Below are 19,507 nucleotides of genomic sequence, written 5' to 3'. Positions count from 1 at the left end.
TGGAGTGACTCGTAGCCTGTATTTCTTACAGAGGTGTAACGTAAAGCCTGCGACTTTAAAAGAGATTCTTTATGATATCTTAAACTATTATGCTAATATTAAAAGGGTATTAACTCCTTCCCTGTATCATTTGCTTGGCCAAATCCTCTTCTTCTACATCCTAAAGAAGGGATACATGGATTGGCAATTGGTTCCCAGCAATGTAATCTCACCTAAGGAAGACAATGACAAGGAGATCAAAGAGCAGAGCCCACCAATTGCCGCAGAATTGTAAGTTACAACACTATTAAAAATATATCTAAAATTTTGGTACCTTATTAGTAAGTAGATTGGGATTCAAAAATGGATGCAGCGATGACTCGAAGTTGTTGAGAGCCGTTAAGCTCTCACAAACCAGAGCAGGAGAAGCAGAGGTGAAAGCCATGCTTGCAAGCAAAGAGAGTGAGGAGGTGACCTCATTGCTCTTGCTGGACGCTCTCAAGTTGTCTGCCCACCAGCGTTGGGTGAAGCTGCTCGAGATCGAAATCTCGATGCTGCAAAGAAGGAGGAGGCTGCAGAGATGGAAGGAGGACGAGGAGGAAGACTGTGTTGGGGATTTTGCCCTGCTCTTGGGCATTGCTGGAGTGGGCCTTGCTTATGGAATTGCCTACTATTTGTTTCGATATCGCCATTAATTTGTCCAATGTTGCAAATTAATGTGAGAGATTTTTTCCCCCTTTTTTAGCTATTGTGAGTTCTAAGTCTACGTTCTAATAAGCCCAAGTCCAATCGAATTCTTTTGGGATGAGCCCAGAAAAATGCAAGTCCAGGCCCATGTCTCGTGGAACAGAGAAGCATATGGTCAATGCAGCAAATAGAAGTCTCAAAATATATTATGAAAGAATTCAATCAAATATCCAGTAATCGAATCACAAAAGGGCAAAAGGAAATTATAAACAACGGCAACGAATAATGGAATAGATCGGCCCATCAAGAACTGAAATAGCTTCGAGATCCATTAGATCTAAAAGGCGATAGCGGCGGCGGCGATCGCACCGGCCACGGCGAAAAAGCTTGCGACGGGGATGGAGGCGGCGCTGTTGCTACCGGGGGTGGAGGGCGCCTCCGCGGGACTGCCGCCGATGGTGGAGGTGGGAGTGGCGGCGGGGGATCCGGTGGGTGTGGCGGTAGGGGGAGCCGGAGGAGAGGAGATCGGCGACGTGGATGGCGCCGGGCCGGCGGCCGGAGGCGTAGATGCTGGAGCAGGGGCCGACGCTGGGGTGGCCGTCGGCGGCGGCAAGACGGGAGTCGGTGATGGGACCGGCGCCGCCTTAGGGGCCGGGATGGGGGCGGGCTTCGGGGAAGCTCCCGGAGCCTGGGCGAAGGAGCTCACCGTGAGAAACCCTAACACGAGGGCGAGGATGGGGAAGCGGACGTAAGAAGAGATCGCCATTACTAGGAAAAGGGAGAAGAGGGAAACTTAGGGCTACGATATAAATTGGGAACGAATGGGCTATCGAAGTGAGGAAGATGAGGAAGTGGGATGGGGTTTATAAAGGGAGAGGAAGGGGAAGAGTCGGTTATGTTATGCGGTGTTAGAATTAATAATATTAAAGTAAAAAAGAAGTATACCATAACGTAAATATTTAACTTAAAATCCTGTCGACAACTAAGCAATGAGACACGCAATAATTGGCCAAGAAGATTCATACGAACGTGGTTTATTCTGACCAATTAAACCGCGTTTGGGTTAGTAGGACTAGGAGAGTAGGAGTAGGAGTAGGAGTAGGGACTCGGAGTCGGAGTCGGAGTCTAACGTCTATAATCAATTTCTCTATTTTCAAATTTGGGGGCTCCACGAGTCATTTCTTTATTATTTTAAAATTTTCCAAGAAATCCCCGAAGAGTCCAACTAGCCGTTGGCAATTTTAAAATTCTATTTTCCTTCCCTCAAGGCTAGGTCGACAGTTGGCAGTGGCTCCTACAGGAAGCTACTCCATTATTGGTTGGTTTGTGAAATCTTCTCAGGATTAATGAGATTAGGTGAAAGTCACCACTATTGTCACTGTAGTAGTAGAGTTTATTCATTACTAGTCCATAAACAAGATCATCGGTTCATTTTTCTCTCATAAATATTATCATTTGTATTTCATAAGCAATGTCCGTATATAAATGGTTTGAACTTAAGATATCACCCTTTCTAATGGAATATTTACAAGTCGTGATATATTAAGAAAATAAAGATAATTTGAATAAGCCCTTTCTACTTTGGCGAAAAAGAAGAAGAAAAAACTCAGTTCCAACGATTTATGTTGTGATCATTACGAATTCAAACTAATCAAGAATTAAATCTATAAAAAATAAATTATTAGAAAAAAAAAGATGCACCTACCGGATTCAACAAGCCTATACCACTATCGATCTAGCAATAATTAAAAGGACTCGATGACAATGGAGGAGAGGGAGTGTGGCAATAAGGAAGAGGCGACGTCGACATCATTAGCGTCAGCTAAACTAAAGAAGGAAGAAAGAGAAAGAAGAGGGAGAAAGTCACTCGTATAAGCGTCGACAGAGAGAATTCATTAAAAAGGAGCAAAAACAAAATTTTAAACCCTAGCTAAGAGATGTTCTATCAATGTTGTTTGAAACTCTGCATTTTTATCTAACCTATGATTTAAAGACTCACTATCAATCAAAATGATCAGGTAATATACTTCGATGCATTTATTTATCTCCTCCCCATCTCCATGGTACTAAGAAGTGGGGTAATAAGTATTTTGGTGGGGGGGGGGGGTGTAAAATATGATCACATAAAGGCTGGATATTTGTGTTGGTGGAGATGGGTGAGCTGTGAAACTATAGGAGGAGGAGGACAGAGCAAGTGCTGTCTCCAACCCATAATCAATAACCCATGCCAATTGTCACATCTCTAGCGGATTCCTCGCTGCCAAAGTTTGGAAGCATCCTGCTGTTTCTGTTTAAGTATCAATAGTACTACTTTGTCCATTAACATATATATATATATATATATATATATATATATATATATATATATATATATATATATATAGTTTAGTACAGCTTTGTAACGACTATTGTTTCATAGTTAATAAATTCACATCCTACCTCATGAAGACTTTTACTGTGCTGTGCATGATCCAATATTTATTTGAGTAGAAGAAGTAGGCCCAGATAAGGCCTATTCTCTCTTCTGTATATAAATGGGCTAGGCCCAGATGAGTCCCTACTAGTTTTAATTGGGCTACTTTAGACCTCATGTCATGATGGCTCAGACTTGAGAGTCCACAACTTTGAAGTCAATTGACCCAAACTTTTTTGAAAGTAAACTAATAAATCACAATCACAAAGACCAAGAAACCCAACTCCAGTCCAGTCAGACCTAGATGATGCCAAAGTCAGTCCCAACCCTACTTGCAACGATGATGTAACCAACCAGTAAAATCGAGTGGATTGCACAATTTGCATTCACTTTTCTCCTTTCAGTTGGTGGGAATGGTATGCAATCCCTATCAAAGGATCACTTGTTTAATTGGTTGCTTTCAAAGAGTTTTGCAAACATTTCTTAACGCACACTGTCTCTGATGATGACAAACTAGAGATGGAAAAGTGCAGTGAACCTAGGAATGAATACAAACTAAACTACTATCCATCCATTCCTCCTCCCAACTGCCCAAAGTTTTATTTATCTCTTCCTAGTTCCTTCTCCTCTCCAGTCTCTCTCCCTCTCCACCCCCATGGGCCTATCTGGATATTTACAATCAAAGGGACGTGGAGAAAAATTCCAAATTCCATCGCTTTCCTACTCCCCTAGAAAGGAGAAGCTTATTTTGATGCTTTGCATGTAGCCCCAAAGCTAGGCAGCAATTTATGGTTCTGACCTTTTCTTTTTTTTTTTTTTTTTAAAGCCAAGAAAATAAAAAGATATATTATCTTGTTGCTTTCTCTCCTCTGGATAGCTAGATTCTTTTGCCAACTTGGATGGTGAGGAGATTAAGCTATGGAATTAAAAGAGTATTATTCCTCTTAACTCACAATCCACAGTGGTGATGGTGGCATAGGACCAGCTTTTCTAAAGGCAGTCCAAGAGCTAGCCAATTATTTTGGCCCCCACAAGAACACATCTGGGGACTGGGGGGGGTTTGTAATCCAGATGAGAAGAGAGCTGCAAGGCTGCAAACTTTTACTGCTACTGTTGTTTGCCGCTTGGGAGCCAAGCTGCAATGAATGAATTGTTTGCAAGGGATGTGCAATGCCTTTGCTTTATGAAAGGAAAGGAGTTATGCAGACTGAAGTCTAAGTCCCAACAACTCCACAACACTGTGGGGGGTATCTAAGTGGGATTTGGATCAAGAGATCCATCCATATCACAACACTATTTGCTGACAGAGCTGATGCGCAAAGTATTTGATGCTCCATCCGCCAAAATTGGCTCTTATCACAAAATTCTCACAAAATTTCCAAGTCAAGTGCATTGCTTAAGGCTTGCCATATGTTTTCTAATATGGTATGCAAAAATATTTGGTAATAGTGTTAACAATAGTTCATTGCCTTCCTCCTTCCCATTAATTACACAGACACAGTCTCAAGCCTCTCAGAAGTCCCAATCACATTGGCCCCCACCATCTCCATCCCCATCCAAAACTCCCAAACGCTGCTGCTTTTATTTATACACTGCTGGATTCCTCCAGCAGCTGCCGCTGCCTCTCTCTCTCTCTCTCTCTTGGATATTCATATACAAAAAGATTCGCATAGCAACGTTTCAATTCCTATGTGGTTGACAGTAGGGTCTGAAACAGAGATCCATGCGCAAGAAGGAGGAGGAGGACAAAGAAGAGCAACCTTGGAAGTCTAAGAACTCCTCTTAATTACTCCAATCTCATCACTTATTATACTCCACCACTATCCTAAACCCCTCTTCCTACAAACCAATCTCTCTCTCTCTCTCTCATTAACTTTTTTTTTGGTTGTAATTCAACCAATTATGAAGAGACCAAGCAGCCCAGACTCCATGGTAGGTCTAGAACTGAAAGAAATTAATGGGCTCACCCCCATCTTCCCATATGGTAATCCCTCAATCTCATACTCAACGCTTTTTCCTTAATTCCTGCTGTTATTAACCCCGCACCATATCTTTGTTTGTTTCCTAGTGGAGGAGAAGGAAAGCTGCTACGAGGATAGCTTCCAAGAAGGGGAAGAGGAGGAGCTGTGCTCGAATGGGCAGGTGGGGCTGGGCGAGAAGAAGCGAAGGCTAAGCCTGGAGCAAGTGCGGGCTTTGGAGAAGGACTTCGAGGTGGAGAACAAACTGGGCCCTGAGAGGAAGGCCCGTTTGGCCCAAGACTTGGGCCTCCAGCCCAGGCAAGTCGCCGTCTGGTTCCAGAACCGCCGCGCCCGGTGGAAGACCAAACAGCTCGAGCGCGACTTCGGCGCTCTCCGGGCGCGCCACGACACTCTCAAGCTCGAATGCGACGCCCTTCGCCGCGACAAGGAAGCCCTCGCCGCCGAGGTTATTCAACTTTGCATATAACACCCTCCATACTTAATCTTTAAAAAAATAAATCTTTTGTTTGTGGGTTTGACCATTGCTCATTTGCAAAATTCTTTCTTTTGGCTTCAGATTAGAGAGCTGAAAGCGAAGCTAGAGAATCCCCAGATGGTGGTCAAATTAGAGAGCTCTGAAATTGGAGAGGAGAAGCCGGCGTCGGATAGCGACTCCAGCGCCGTGTTCAACGACGACGCCAGCCCATACACGCAATACTTAGTGGGATTCAATTCTTACGTCTCCTCCTCTTGTGCTACTACTTTATTTGAGAGCAAAAGCCAAGCTAACAAGAGCTTCTTAGAAGAAGAGGCTTATTTAGGTGAGGAAGAGCTCTGCAGTGGCGGCTTAATCTTAGAGGATCAAGTGGCTAATCTCTCTTGGTACTCCTCAGATGGATGGGAGTGAGTTAGTGAGTTTAGTTGGGTTAATTTTAATTATCCTCTCCAAGTTGGCAAATGTACATGGAGCTTCCACAATGTACAAGAGGGAATTAAGGTTGGATTAGAGAGTTAGAACAAGACCAGAAGGGGGACGTGTTACATTGTTTAAGCTAAATAAATTTGCCGTATTTGTATGTAGTTTTTATCATAGGAATGAGCTTAACTAGGAGTTGGTTTAACTACTAAGGAATATGAGCCGTAATTACGTATCCTTTTGGCTAACTATTTATTGGTAATATTATAGTAACATGGTGCATGATTTCTAGAACAAGGATCTTATAGAAGGATCTCCAGATATAATATAATATAATATAAATATAAATATAATATAATATAATGCCTCGTTCTTTGTAGTGTATCAAAACTTTGTCATCTCTTTATAATAATTGGAGTAGCCCTACCAATTTGACAAGTCCTAATCATTTAAATTAAATTTACGTCGAATTGGTCGGCCCATTTGCACTCTCCTATATCTTTATCTTATTCTATTACCTATTTGTATATATAATATATATATATATCTCTGTTAATTGTCTTGTCGTAACTAACATATTTATGACTTGCCAATGACCATTAAAAACTAAGTCATTAAATCCCTTTTAAAGTGGTGATTTGTGAGAGACACTGCTGCTAATTTCCTCTTTGTCATGGCCAGGCCAGGGGAATATATAGAGAGTTTTGCCTCGTAAAGGCCACGCACATGATTAAAAAGTCCGTGTCTCGCAGCTTTTTCTATCAGGGACCAGTCCGTATTTATAACCTTTTCGAGGACTAAATTGTCAGAAAGAGCCTAACAAATAAAAAGTAAAAGGTGGTTTGGTACACAGGACCCCCCCCCCCCTCCCTAAAAAAAATTAAAAATAAAAATAAAAATAAAAAGTTGATTCCTTTTTAACAAAAGGCAGGGTGTTTTCCTTAAAATAAGGGCCCTTTTTACAGTCGAAACAGCTGAAAGTCTTGCATATTTATTATATTTATAATTTCGTCCCTCATAAAATAACTTTTTATATTTTAATGCGTAATAGTACAATTTGGATTTTAGCTTCACGAAAAGGTGGTACAAACTGGTAGGGAGAAATGACACGTTGCTCTCATAGTGCTTTCAAATCATATGATTCTTTTTTTTATAATCTCAATAGGGTTATAGGGTGGTGATGGTACTACTATCCTTGTGGATCCCACCATTTCACAAGGGCTAATATATAAAATGGAAAGTAGTGGAGGGTGGTGAATGGAAGAATATCTCCATTCATGGTGGCATTTAAATTGTTTATTCTTATTAATTTCGTCCCTCATAACATAACTTTTGAGATATTATATTAAGGAGTTGTTGGACTAATCGAATATCTATCATCTATGTGGGTAACTCTTAGGGTTTGGTATGCTCCCCTTCAACCACACAGTGGAAATTTCTGAGCTTATAAGTTTTTAAGCACGCTAAAGATATAATTAGGAAAAATTTGAAGAGGTTAAGCGTTTAAGTACGTTGTAGAGCCACCCCTAACTAAAATTAGTTCCAAGTTGATGGAATTAATTAAAAAGGGATGGGAGCCTTCGGTCCCATGTAAGGAGTAATCCAATTTCTTTAATCCCAACAGGAAACAGGGCTTGGGAAAGGGGGGAAATTAAGTTTTCCTTTTAAAGGATGAGTGTGTCTTAATTTCTGCCACCTCATCTTCCTTTCAACCTTATTCATGCCATGGTTTGGTAGATGTCCCCTTCTCTCGCAGAGGGAGGTGGTGTGCAATTACTAGGCTAATGGCGTCATGGATTAAAAATCTAAAGAAGAAAGAGACAGCCCATTTGCCAGCTTAATCCCTTTGGTTAGAGGGTCAAGAGTATTAATTGGCTCACTAATCTTTCGTTGCACTAGCGTAATATATTATCTCACAATCCAAGCTCGTCAAGAAGCCAAGCACATTGGTTTGAGCAAATTCCATCTGGATTTTTCTTTGCTTCGAGGTAGCTATCAGTTAATCCCTTAATGTGGTCACCAACGCTAGAAATATTATTTTCTTAATCGAGATTGATTAAGAGTTTTCCTTAGATTGTTTCATTTAATAGTAGATGTCACCGGAGTCGCCTTTATGGAATAATTTCATACATTATTTTTTGGACATTTTTAAAGTTTGCTTATATATGACATATTATTCCATAATGGGCTGGGCCTGGGCCCACAATTTGCCCTACCACCAAATTAATGGGTAATTAAGTGGGCCTTTAAAGCCCAATCCAATTATGTATATGTATGACAAACTATTTTTAGATCATATTTTATGAAGGAAATAACCCATCATCTATTTGATCATATATTACCATGAGATTATCTTTTTAAAGTTACATATTCTTGTCTCTGTTATCTCACAATTAGGAGGAGAAAGAGATGAATATAAGCAAGCTCATTCAAGCTTGTAACCAGTAAGTGAAAAGATAGAAGAGTTAAAGAGAGATTGAGAGAAATAAGATGGTCACTTTCTTTGTCGCCAAATAAGGGAGCAAGCTTCACTAATCTCGTATTAAGGCTTTGAAATTATTAATAAGTTATTATTCGGCATACAATTAAGAAAACGTGTAACATTTCTATCGTACATCATCTACTAGAAGCCTAGATGCCATCCATGTCACGAGGCACACGTGTAGCCAGTTTAGTGGAGTCACTTTCCATTACCACTACCACCGCCACTTTATAAATCTTTGACCCTCTCCAATTTTTAAGTTACGCATTGTAAGAAAGCAAACAATTATTAAAGACCAAGAGGATCAAAGTGTAAAAGAGTTCTATTCAAAGCGTTCAGTACGGCAAATTCAAAACTAGATTTAATGAGGCTTAACTCGAAACCAGTAGGACTTGGGTTAATGACTATTGGACTCGAGTCGAGTCCAATTAGCATGCAATGTGGTGGTAAGTTTGGATTTATGGGAAAGCTTAGGTGCTATTATGAAAAATGACAGCACGTGCACTTAGTTTGGAGATAAAGGAGTCGTACTCACACACGTAGACCCGGACGACGACTCGCTCACCTCTTCCCTCGCCTCTACGCGCCTTCCTCCACACGCTACTCGCCGATCTTTTCTCCACCTCCAGTCCTCGTCCTTCCCACGCGCCGATCTTTTCTCTTCCAGGCGTACGTTCTGGGTGCTCTCTATTATCTTAAGTTTTATTATTATTATTAATATCTAAACTTCTACAATATATTTGAGAATTTAAATCTCATTATTGAATAATATTTAAAAAGATAATATGAAATTTATAATAGACATAAATAAGTTTTTTTTAAAAAAATTATTTAAAAAAAAAAAACTAGGTGTGTACGACGCACACGGAGTCCGGCAGTAGGCCTCGTTTTAAGTTTTAACCGAGTAATTGACTGGTTCTTCTTGGTGATTGGTGGGTCTTGTGGGCCCAGAAGTCACAATCTAGAGACTTTAGGTGGTCTACCCAAACCAAAGCCCACTCAATAATAAACATAACCATAACTAATTATGTGGAAACACATTAGAAAAGTAGAGGGAGGAATCTCAGAAAGTTATCATCTATCTCCCCTCCACCCACCTCTTTTTTATCTCTCTGCTTTGCTTTCCATTCCAAATTTATAGAGATCATAAGAAACCACTTCTTCTTCCCAAGAAGGTTAATATTATCATTCTAAATATATATATATATATATATAGAGAGAGAGAGAGAGAGAGAGAGAGAGAGAGAGAGAGATTTCAAAGAGATGAGGAGATCAGAGTGGGAAGATAGGTGCAAGAAGCATCCAGAGCATAGACTATCAAAAGGGGTATGCCCTTATTGTCTCAGGGAAAGGCTAAGCCGCCTCTCAGCTTCATCTTCAACAACTGCTGCTACTTCTACTACAAATGCTTCTTCAACTGCCTCCACTGCTTGCTCCTCTGGCCCAAATCTCTCCTCCTCTGCTGCTTCCCCTCCTCATGATCAAGAACCCAGCAACACCACTAGCCTTTCCCAGCTCCTCAAAGGGAAGACTGCTGCTCATCAATCCAAGCCATTCAAGAAGAGCAAATCTCTCGTTCCTGTCATTAAGGAGCAGGAGGAGGACAGTAAGAAGAGGAAGAAGAAGAAGAAGAGAGGGAGGTTTTGGTCTAAGTTGTTGTTTGGCTCAGAGAAGAGAAGACACGATCTGTTTCACTCTGAAACCATGAAGGAGAAGCCTTCTTCCAAGTGGGTCTTGTTTTGATCTGTAATTTTCTTGTGTTTATTTTGCAATTTATAGAAGGTGGAGATTAAAAAACAAAGAGAGCTCCATTTCCAGGCATTAAAAAGCTACAGAAGCTTTGTAATTCTAGTATACTGATGCTGTAACTGAGAATTTGTACATCTAATCTAATATATGATATGTTTGAATCAATTCTTATTACTGATTTTGCTCTTTTAAGGCAACCTTGTTCAATTAATGGAGCTAGATGAAGATGACACTAAAATATAATAATATGGTTGAAGATTAATTTAAGACATGAGAGGTCAAACAAGCATTATATATAGATATATATGTATGATTATTTCATTTAATACTGCTTATTATAAACCATTTTGACCAGTAATTCTGATATTCCATGGCAACACATACATGACCTTCAAGATAGTACAACACTGTCAAGGGGAGTTCCTATGGAGACCATTAATTATTCTTGATACATCTCGATTAAGACATCAAACCAACTTCTGATGTAGAACCTCCACCAAATAACCTCATGTGAGCTTATAGCTACATCTCTTAAAAAAGAATGGATCAAGATTGATCACACATAAAAATCCAACTCGAAAGATGTTGTTTCTCTGCAAATTAAGAAAAACAATTTCTGAAAGTTACAGTGTTCTTTAAACAAGCTTCACACTTAACTGAAATATTAATCTAATCGATCAATAAAAAATTATTACATTAAATGCAGAGGATAAGAAATAGTAAGAAACTTCAGAGGATAAACGCAGATGCAAGCGATTCAGAAGCTATGATGTCGATAGTACTGAATCTTTGTCCTCAGATGCTCAGCATGGAAATGATGAAAGCATTCCAGTAATTGACACTCTCTCTATATACTGTGTGCAGGATTTGCAGTCAAATTCTTCTTTTTGGGGATAATTTATGATGTTATGTGCAGTTTTTTTTATTTTTTTGGTCATTAAAAACGTTGCTGTATTACCTGATCGGCCGTGCGCAGCTCCCAACTTCCAGTACTTAAACGGCTTAAACTGCCCTATCAATTAAATACATATAATTAAGTCTTAATTCATAAGGACAAAAGAACTTAATGGGAATAATGTCCTCAAGAATAAGTTAAAAATGCCACATGCTTAGTAGTACTAGTAGCATATAAGACACGCTTAATTCCTCTTCATGTCATCACTTTGAAATCCCCCCTTAATTTAGATCCTTCCATATATATCCCTGTCGATCTAGCTGTCTCTTTTTATGTGACAGGTATACGGCAATTAGCATAGAATAAGACAATCCATTCATATATACTGGCAACGTTTTCTTTTCTTCTATGTAGATCGATGTGGCTTTGAGTTATGTAGATTAATCATGCAAATTAATTAGCTTTTTTTTAAAAGATATCATATTTAAAGATTTAATTATATTAACTAAGCTTAGCTCAAGGTGTGTATGCACAAACTGCATCCCAAGATAACTTTGCACGCGTCAGTTAGTACGTGATTTAGCTTCGGGAGACGAGCTTGAAATTTTTGTAACCGACATTTATCCTTGATGGATGATTTGTTGTTGGAGAAAAATCCTGCATCCGAGTCCGCAGGTGATCCTCTGCACCGACATGATCGAGAACGGAACACGCCCGTCTCCTGTCTGACACGTTGCAGCTCAGCATCTCTCCGAAAATCCAACATCGAGCACAAGTACTACAGAGACGGTTCGATTGCATGAATCCAAATATATCAGAGTCATCCACTTTCCCTCGAGATGTGCACCTGCACGGGCGCGAATGTCGAGGCATCGCAAAACAAATGCATGGAAAATTGGCAATCCTTGCCCTGAAGAAACCCACATATGCCAACGTTAACCCTGCAAAGGCGCAGAGGAGGTCCATTATGGGAATTTTGGCAGAAGAATAAAGACGAGATCATGTGAGGGGGGAGCAGGGGCATATCGGGAAAGGAGAGGAAATTATTAACATGATAGAGGGAGGAGGAGTATTAGAACAAAAGAGAGAGGAGGGGGAGGAGGAAGAGGGAGGTGAAGGAAGGTATAATGATGGAGAGGCGCAGACTAACGGCGAGCGGCCTCTCCCTCCTGCGCCTGCTGCTAACGTGCGCCATTGGCTCCATCGCCCTGGGCACTCTCCTGGCCGTGCACGTGTTCCCTTCTCCCGCTTCCAAGCCCCCCAAGGTAAGAGAGTATCTGCTATCTCTTGAATTCGTCTTGTTGGGGGAGAAATGTGAGCCATTTCCTGCTGTTTTGTGCGATTTATAAGCTCGATTCCATGGAAAGGAGGCATTTTTCTTGAAGCTTTCGCCAAAAATTTGATTACCCAAATCGCGTTTTTGGATAATTTCTACATTCGCTGTTCACATGCCTCTGTCATGATTTGGTTGGTCATATTCTGTAGCAACGTGAGATCGGTCACCGGAGGTGGAGCGGTGAGCTGCGGTGGATGCAGGAGTTTCCGCCGCCCCAACTCTCCAAACTGGCTACCTCTACGCAGAAGGTGATACGATTGCTCTTCAATTTGTTTACGCTAAGTATTAAACTTCCTGATTCGTTTATGGCTTTTGCAAGGAGATACGTACTTAGTTCTTTAGAAGCGTGAGATGATAATTTGTTGTGACGCAATGCAGTCATTGTACTCTTTTCTTTTCTTTTTGTGTTTCACTTATCTAGAATTGACAGTTGGATGATAAAATTGCGGTTTTCCAAATGGAGAAGCTATGGAAGTCTCCGTCGAATCGCAATTTCATGCCCTGTGTGGAACCTAGCTCTGCGTATTTGCGTAAGAGAAATCTAAAACCTAATTCAGTGTTCCTAGTTTCTTTTCTTCCTGCAATGTGCATTCCTTGTAATGATTTGCTTAATTTATTTGTGAGGTGTTTTATCCTTTAGCACCTTCGGAGTCGAGAGGTTATTTGATAGTTCACACCAATGGTGGATTAAACCAGATGCGAGCTGGGGTAAGCCATTTTCTATCTCCCTCTTTCTCATCTGCAATCCAATATATTTCTTTTGTGTCTCTTCATTCTGGCAGCATATCACAAATGGCAAGATGGTGAAATATGTAATATGTTTTCTTCTTGAGCCATGATTTCAGATAAATAGACAAGAAGTTTCAGCATCCTACAGCATTATTTATTCCATAGGTAATTGATAAGTTGCCTTTAGGAACTTAGGATAGTTGACAAACAAACATTTTTCTGAACGATACTGTAACTAGTGGGGGTCCGAAGATTGTCTCTAGATGCCAACCTCCTAAATAGCTGGCTCTATAGTTTTAGCCTCTTAAAGATGATATATTGTTCTCTCTTGTTCTGTTCTATTCTGCGTAAGGAAGTGGAAATGGAAGAAGTTCTGCCTTACCAGCACTGCATTTTAACATGCTGTAGAGAAGTTTTAGGTTTCTACTCGTAAATTTTATTTACTGATCTTTCTAGATTGAATATAAATTTTATGTAACTTAAATAAAATCTTATCTTTCACTTTTTCCTAAGTAATCTTATCTGCTAACCAGTAATCTACTGTGGATAATATCATCTGAGTGGCAGATATCTGACATGGTAGCTGTCGCACGTCTCATAGATGCCACACTTGTTATTCCGAAGCTTGATAAGAGATCCTTTTGGCAAGATTCAAGGTAAATCTTCTGTTATGACTATCCTTGTATTACTCTGCTAAATTCTACAAACATTTCTTGCTAAGGTGCTTGCTATACTGTTTAATCAGCACTTTTACTACTTTATTGCCTGGCTGAATATCTTCTCTTTGGTGTAGTTTATTCATTGACTGATTTAGTACTTTGTTATATGCAGCAATTTCTCTGATGTCTTTGATGTTGAACATTTTATCAAGTCTTTGGCCAATGATGTTAAAATAGTTAAAAAGCTACCAAAGGAGTTGGCAACAACTAGGAAAGCAGTATTGCATTTCAGGAGTTGGTCTGGAGTAGAATATTACCAGGATGAGATTTACCGGTTATGGAATGATTATCAGGTGGACCTTATGGCTTTTAAGATTTATTTGACATCCTTCCTTTGTAATTCAAGTTGGTCTGACATGTACATTTTGTGTGTGGCAAAATCTTCTCTTAATAGGTCATTCGAGCTGCTAAATCTGATTCTCGACTTGCAAACAATAACCTTCCTCCTGACATTCAAAAACTTCGTTGCCGAGCTTTTTATGAGGCCTTGAAGTTTTCTCCCCAAATTGAATCACTAGGAAAAGTATGTTATTCTTCTTTGGTTCATCCTTTGCAATTATGCAAGTACATCTACTGCAGTTGCGAATAATTAATATTGGATGTACTGATTTTTAATCAGTTACTGGTGGAGAGAATGAGATCGTACGGTCCTTATATTGCTTTACATTTGCGATATGAGAAAGATATGCTTGCCTTCAGTGGGTGCACATATGGCTTGTCCCCTACTGAAACTGACGAACTAACAAAAATTAGGTGAGAATTTTCAACAATTTTCTATATGTAGATTTTTACTTTTTTTCTCATTAAAAGACTGAAATTATATTATTTTCCTTCTGTTGCCTCCCATCTCTAGAGAGAATATTACACACTGGAAGGTGAAGGATATTGATTCCCAAGATCAGAGGGCAAAGGGGTATTGCCCATTAACCCCAAAGGAGGTCGGGATTTTTCTTTCTTCTCTAGGATATCCATCAAGTACTCCAATATATATTGCAGCAGGGGAGATATATGGAGGGGATTCTCATATGGCTGAACTTGAATCCCGCTTTCCTACTTTAATGAGCAAGGTATGAAGTAAATGACTTAAATGGTCATAGACTTATTTAAAATTGTTAGTTTCTTCCATTTAGTAAAGAGATGATCTGCCATTTGGATTTTTGTAGATTTTGGAATAAGAATTCCTTTACACTGGTTGAAGGTATATAGTGGCAAATTTTTCAACAAAAGTTATTGTTTGCCACAAACCATGTTTTATGTTACATGCATTTGTATGTAGTATACTTCATCATAGAGGTTCCTATTTTATTTTTTACTTGTTTTTTCTTTGGCTTTGGTAATCTTGCTCTTATTTTGGAGAGAGATTTGCAGATCAGTACATTTTTATTTTTCGGTGGAGTTGCTGCACTATGACTGTGATCTATTTTCTCTTCATCTTAGGGATGACTAAATGCCAAATAGTCGTTGTAGAAACTATATATATACCTGCAAAATTCAAGCAAAAATTACCCATAATTTGTTCTAGCATGATGAGGCATTAATGAATTCAGTACTTGAGGCACAGCTCACGAAACCCAAAGTTATCCCTCAGTTTCTTGAATTCTAGGAGCATGCATAAGAAAGCCTTAAAGGATATTTCCGATTATTCTTGACTTGGTCTCTATATTTGCATATCTTAAAGGATAGTTCATCTCCTTATATTTACTTGGCTCTCCTTTTTCAGAAGTTCTGTTTATTGATGAGCATAAGTGAAAAAAGGTCTTATTTTTGGCAGGAGAGATTAACATCACAGGAGGAGCTTGAACCCTTTATCGATCATGCATCACAAATGGCTGCTCTAGACTACATTGTGTCAGTAGAAAGTGATGTTTTTGTCCCCTCGTATTCAGGCAACATGGCGAGGGCAGTCGAGGGTCATCGCCGTTTTCTTGGTCACAGAAAAACTAATACTCCTGACAGGTACAAAATCACTGTGTCCATATAAAATATAAGCTCTTGGGAAGATTTCAAAGCAATATTATGCCCTAGCTAATTTATTTCTTCCTTTCTGTGCAGAAGAAGACTTGTCCAATTGTTTGATATGATTGAAGAAGGTAATCTAAAAGAAGGGGAAAATCTATCGAAGATGATACAAGAAATGCATAGAAAGCGGTATGCGATTTTAATTGTTCTCCTTCAAACTCATTCCATTTTCTGGTTGTTTATCTCTTAATTGATTCAACAGGCAAGGATCACCACGTAAAAGAAAGGGTCCCTTTTCTGGAACAAAGGGGATGGATAGGTTTCGATCTGAAGAAGCTTTCTATGAGAACCCTCTCCCTGATTGTTTATGTCAGCAGAGCTCATAAATGAGATCGGCACATCCGCAAATGGCTATGTTAATTCTGTGTTAGATGCTCTGAAGTGACAACAAGAAGCAGCTGACCTTACAATGATGTGGTCTTTTAAGCTGATTGATGCTCATTGGAGAGTTCAAGCTTTCTTCTTACCTGAAAATAACAGCTATGGCCAAACAGTTGCAGCGATGCCTGAAGAACTCAGGACGATTGCAGATGAAACACGGCAGCTGTGGGAGGAAAAGTAAAGGAATTGATGAAATGTTTCATTCTTAATTTACTCTCCCTGATGTGGAGAAATAATTGGCTTATTTCATGCACCTGCGCTGTTGTTGCATGAAATAAGAGGTGAAAAAGAAATAGGAGGGAGGACAGATGGGAAAGCTTTCAAATGTTCTCTGTTGTAGTGTAATGGTTCCTCTATTTGTTTTTGGTGCTTAAAGAGAATAATCAGCAACAAGTATTGTGGCTTCAGTTTGGAAGACTCAATACTACTTTGTGAATCTAAAAGCAGTTTATTCTGTACGATTACCCTAGAACCAGCGTCATGCTCTAAATTCGAGAAACATGCGCTTGCAACCACTCTATTGAAAGGCCGAGATCTATTATTTTTCACGTTTGCTGTGAAGAATAAAGATCGAAATCAACTTACTACTGTTTCGGACTACCACCTGCGAGATCTATAGAAGAAGGCTCAGATCCACCTGGCTTACGAATGCTAAGAAAGAAACCGATCACATTCGGGGTGGTCAATCGGAAGATTTTACATCTCTAAAACCTACCACCAGGTAGTAAGTACCCTCCCAGAAACTAGAAATCATGCACCCAACAAGACCCATATACGGATTAACACATAATATAGAAAACATTTGTTACACTATTATCTTCTCAATTCTCATTTGAAGATATGAACGGTACTGGTATCAGTAAAAGTCGCATCAAACCAATCAAGATTCTCACGTATTTGTGGCCACAAACCAATCAAAATCACATCGGCAAGGAACTAAGCCAGTAGTCGTACGACAAAACAATAGGATAAGGGAATGACCACAGAAAAGGATTACCAGTCAATCATACATATAATCTGAATACAGAAACACATAATGCACGACGAGAGCCAACGAGATATTGAGTACCCAAGACACCAATGACAAGCATAGTAGACAATGACTAAAACTAAACTTAAGACATCAGTTGGAGTATTTAACAACAGCACGACTGCTACCAGTTTACCATCATTACTATACTATTACGACATGGACTCAAATACATGTTCCGTTTTACTGAAGAACAGATTGAACAGGTGTCCACAATAATACCCAAAACACAGTATGTCAATCACGAGAAGATTCTGATGCCTGCCCATTGACAAGCAACAACTAAGCCCTCTCGCCACGGATCCTCCTAGCCAACTGAATGTCCTTGGGCATGATTGTCACGCGCTTGGCATGAATGGCGCAAAGGTTGGTGTCCTCAAATAGACCTACAAGGTATGCTTCTGCAGCCTCCTGGAGGGCAAGAACAGCGTGGCTCTGGAATCGCAAGTCAGTCTGCAGAGAAAAGCACAGTAGTATGCCCATAAGAACCTTAAATCAAATCACAAGATACGTTCATCACAACAATATACTAAAAGATCTACCTTGAAGTCCTGAGCAATTTCCCTCACAAGCCTCTGGAATGGCAACTTCCTGATCAAGAGCTCAGTACTCTTCTGATACTTACGAATCTCACTGTCATAATGAAACAGAAAAGAGAGAGAGAGAGAGAGAGAGAGAAATGTAAGATAGATATAATCATAACATGATGCAAAACACTAAAAGTTTCTCTATTTTCATACCGAAGGGCAACAGTTCCAGGCCTGTAGCGATGGGGCTTCTTTACTCCTCCAGTAGTTGGGGCAGACTTGCGAGCAGCCTACAAGAAAAGAGCAACGTTTACTACGTCTCCTCTGTCAAGAAAAATTAACAGATCTGATGAACAAAGATATAAACCTTCGTTGCAAGCTGCTTCCTGGGAGCCTTCCCTCCAGTGGACTTACGAGCAGTCTGCTTGGTACGAGCCATCTACAATTTAAAAAGTTCACCATATTATCAACAATGTTCAAACCAACAACAGGAAACAAAAAACGCTTATAGTTTAGTAATAATTAAAACATACAAACACATCCTACAGTTTTCAGTCGTCTCAAAATAAAGAACAAATGGGACATTTAGCAATTATCGCTGCATGAGCTCAGCTTGATGTGCAGGCTGTTAATTAGCCTAAGATCAGACTCAGCTAGAGTTCAAAACTTAACTGAATTATATACATTTTGCAAACCTGAATTCAATCTTGATAACCTCTGTTACAAGCAATTCAAACTTGAGTCAAGCTTGGGTCATAATCCATCTATTTCAAAGTTGAGCTGAGCTTGTCCATATATTTACTATCAAGCAGATTATCCAATCTCGCAGTTGGCTAATCTTAAGCCGGGCTCAAAATTTAACTCTAAAAGATATGGAAAAAAAAAACATGCCTTATCATTAACTTTAAACTAAAAGCTACTACGAGCTCATCTTGATCAAACCATGGTAATAATTAAAAATCATTAACAAAGGATTGATAAGAATCTAATCAAATGATTGTTATCCCATAATACTGAGTGAAGAACGTATCCGAGGAATTCCTAGATCCCATTATAGCATTTAATGAGCGTAAAATAAGTTGCCTCAAATTACCCAAACGTACCAATGAGATTTTTAATACAAGAAAATAAATAAACCTAACATCAACTCACCAACCGAAGGCGGACTCAGATGACGATCTAACACAATCTCGTGAAATCCACATAGAGGGGGGGAAAAGAAAAAAAGAAACGCACCTAACGTAACGACCACGTTAAAATGTTGCTATAGATGACTATCACATAGGAACCAGATCCAATTACCAGAAGAAAGAAAATACAAATATATTCTTTTCGGAATTCAACACAATCACATAACATAGAGATCGATCGAAACCCTAATTCTAAAACGAAATCAAAACTTATTATTCAATGCGAGATAAAATCACAACGACAAAGTAATAGAAACCCAACGCAAGCGATAATTTTTGAAGATTAATCTAAGAAAATTTTAAAAAAGAATTGAAAGTTTAAAAAGATTCTTACCTCTAACTTCTCCCTCTCCCTGTTCTCTCCTCACAAGCGGTATCGAGAGATCTAAAAGTGAGAAGTAGGCGGAGGTGGACGGCTATTTATAAGCCCGTTAAGTTTGCATCGCTTTCTCGATAATTAATTGATCCAACGGTCTACGTTCCGGTAAATTGAACGA

At 39.5% G+C, this 19,507-nt stretch overlaps 5 protein-coding genes across 6 annotated transcripts; 4 read left to right on the top strand and 1 right to left on the bottom strand.

Annotated features, from left to right (window-relative positions):
* Positions 1–135: 135 nt before the first annotated feature.
* On the top strand, positions 136–1,022 carry LOC140778070 (uncharacterized). Its single transcript, XM_073122602.1, has 2 exons — positions 136–270; positions 353–1,022. Exons 1-2 carry the CDS (start codon positions 176–178, stop codon positions 672–674), a joined length of 417 nt encoding a protein of 138 aa, XP_072978703.1. The 5' UTR covers positions 136–175; the 3' UTR covers positions 675–1,022.
* Positions 1,023–4,669: 3,647 nt separating this feature from the next.
* LOC140778067 (homeobox-leucine zipper protein HOX13-like) lies at positions 4,670–6,122 on the top strand. Its single transcript, XM_073122599.1, has 3 exons — positions 4,670–5,063; positions 5,148–5,503; positions 5,615–6,122. Exons 1-3 carry the CDS (start codon positions 4,982–4,984, stop codon positions 5,942–5,944), a joined length of 768 nt encoding a protein of 255 aa, XP_072978700.1. The 5' UTR covers positions 4,670–4,981; the 3' UTR covers positions 5,945–6,122.
* A 3,360-nt stretch (positions 6,123–9,482) lies between these two features.
* Positions 9,483–10,362, top strand: LOC140778068 (uncharacterized). The gene has a single exon (XM_073122600.1). It carries the CDS (start codon positions 9,699–9,701, stop codon positions 10,176–10,178), a length of 480 nt encoding a protein of 159 aa, XP_072978701.1. The 5' UTR covers positions 9,483–9,698; the 3' UTR covers positions 10,179–10,362.
* Positions 10,363–12,010: 1,648 nt separating this feature from the next.
* On the top strand, positions 12,011–16,726 carry LOC140778394 (O-fucosyltransferase 7-like). Of its 2 annotated transcripts, none has more exons than XM_073123079.1 (12): positions 12,011–12,344; positions 12,565–12,663; positions 12,846–12,945; positions 13,056–13,123; positions 13,712–13,800; positions 13,976–14,156; positions 14,258–14,386; positions 14,483–14,616; positions 14,717–14,930; positions 15,635–15,819; positions 15,916–16,011; positions 16,085–16,726. In XM_073123079.1, exons 1-12 carry the CDS (start codon positions 12,207–12,209, stop codon positions 16,206–16,208), a joined length of 1,557 nt encoding a protein of 518 aa, XP_072979180.1. In that variant the 5' UTR covers positions 12,011–12,206; the 3' UTR covers positions 16,209–16,726. The 2 variants fall into 2 exon arrangements, with proteins under 2 accessions (XP_072979180.1, XP_072979179.1); XM_073123078.1 differs by having other exon boundaries at positions 12,323–12,344; positions 12,837–12,945.
* A 514-nt stretch (positions 16,727–17,240) lies between these two features.
* On the bottom strand, positions 17,241–19,431 carry LOC140779600 (histone H3.3). Its single transcript, XM_073124756.1, has 5 exons — positions 19,345–19,431; positions 18,188–18,259; positions 18,034–18,110; positions 17,836–17,926; positions 17,241–17,746 (listed from the first exon to the last, which is right to left on the bottom strand). Exons 2-5 carry the CDS (start codon positions 18,257–18,259, stop codon positions 17,576–17,578), a joined length of 411 nt encoding a protein of 136 aa, XP_072980857.1. The 5' UTR covers positions 19,345–19,431; the 3' UTR covers positions 17,241–17,575.
* Positions 19,432–19,507: the final 76 nt, after the last annotated feature.

This window comes from Typha angustifolia, chromosome 15 (genome assembly GCF_048772165.1).
Source record: "Typha angustifolia cultivar Huaian chromosome 15, ASM4877216v1, whole genome shotgun sequence".
Taxonomy (NCBI): domain Eukaryota; kingdom Viridiplantae; phylum Streptophyta; class Magnoliopsida; order Poales; family Typhaceae; genus Typha; species Typha angustifolia.
This window is presented reverse-complemented; position numbering and strand designations above follow the sequence as displayed.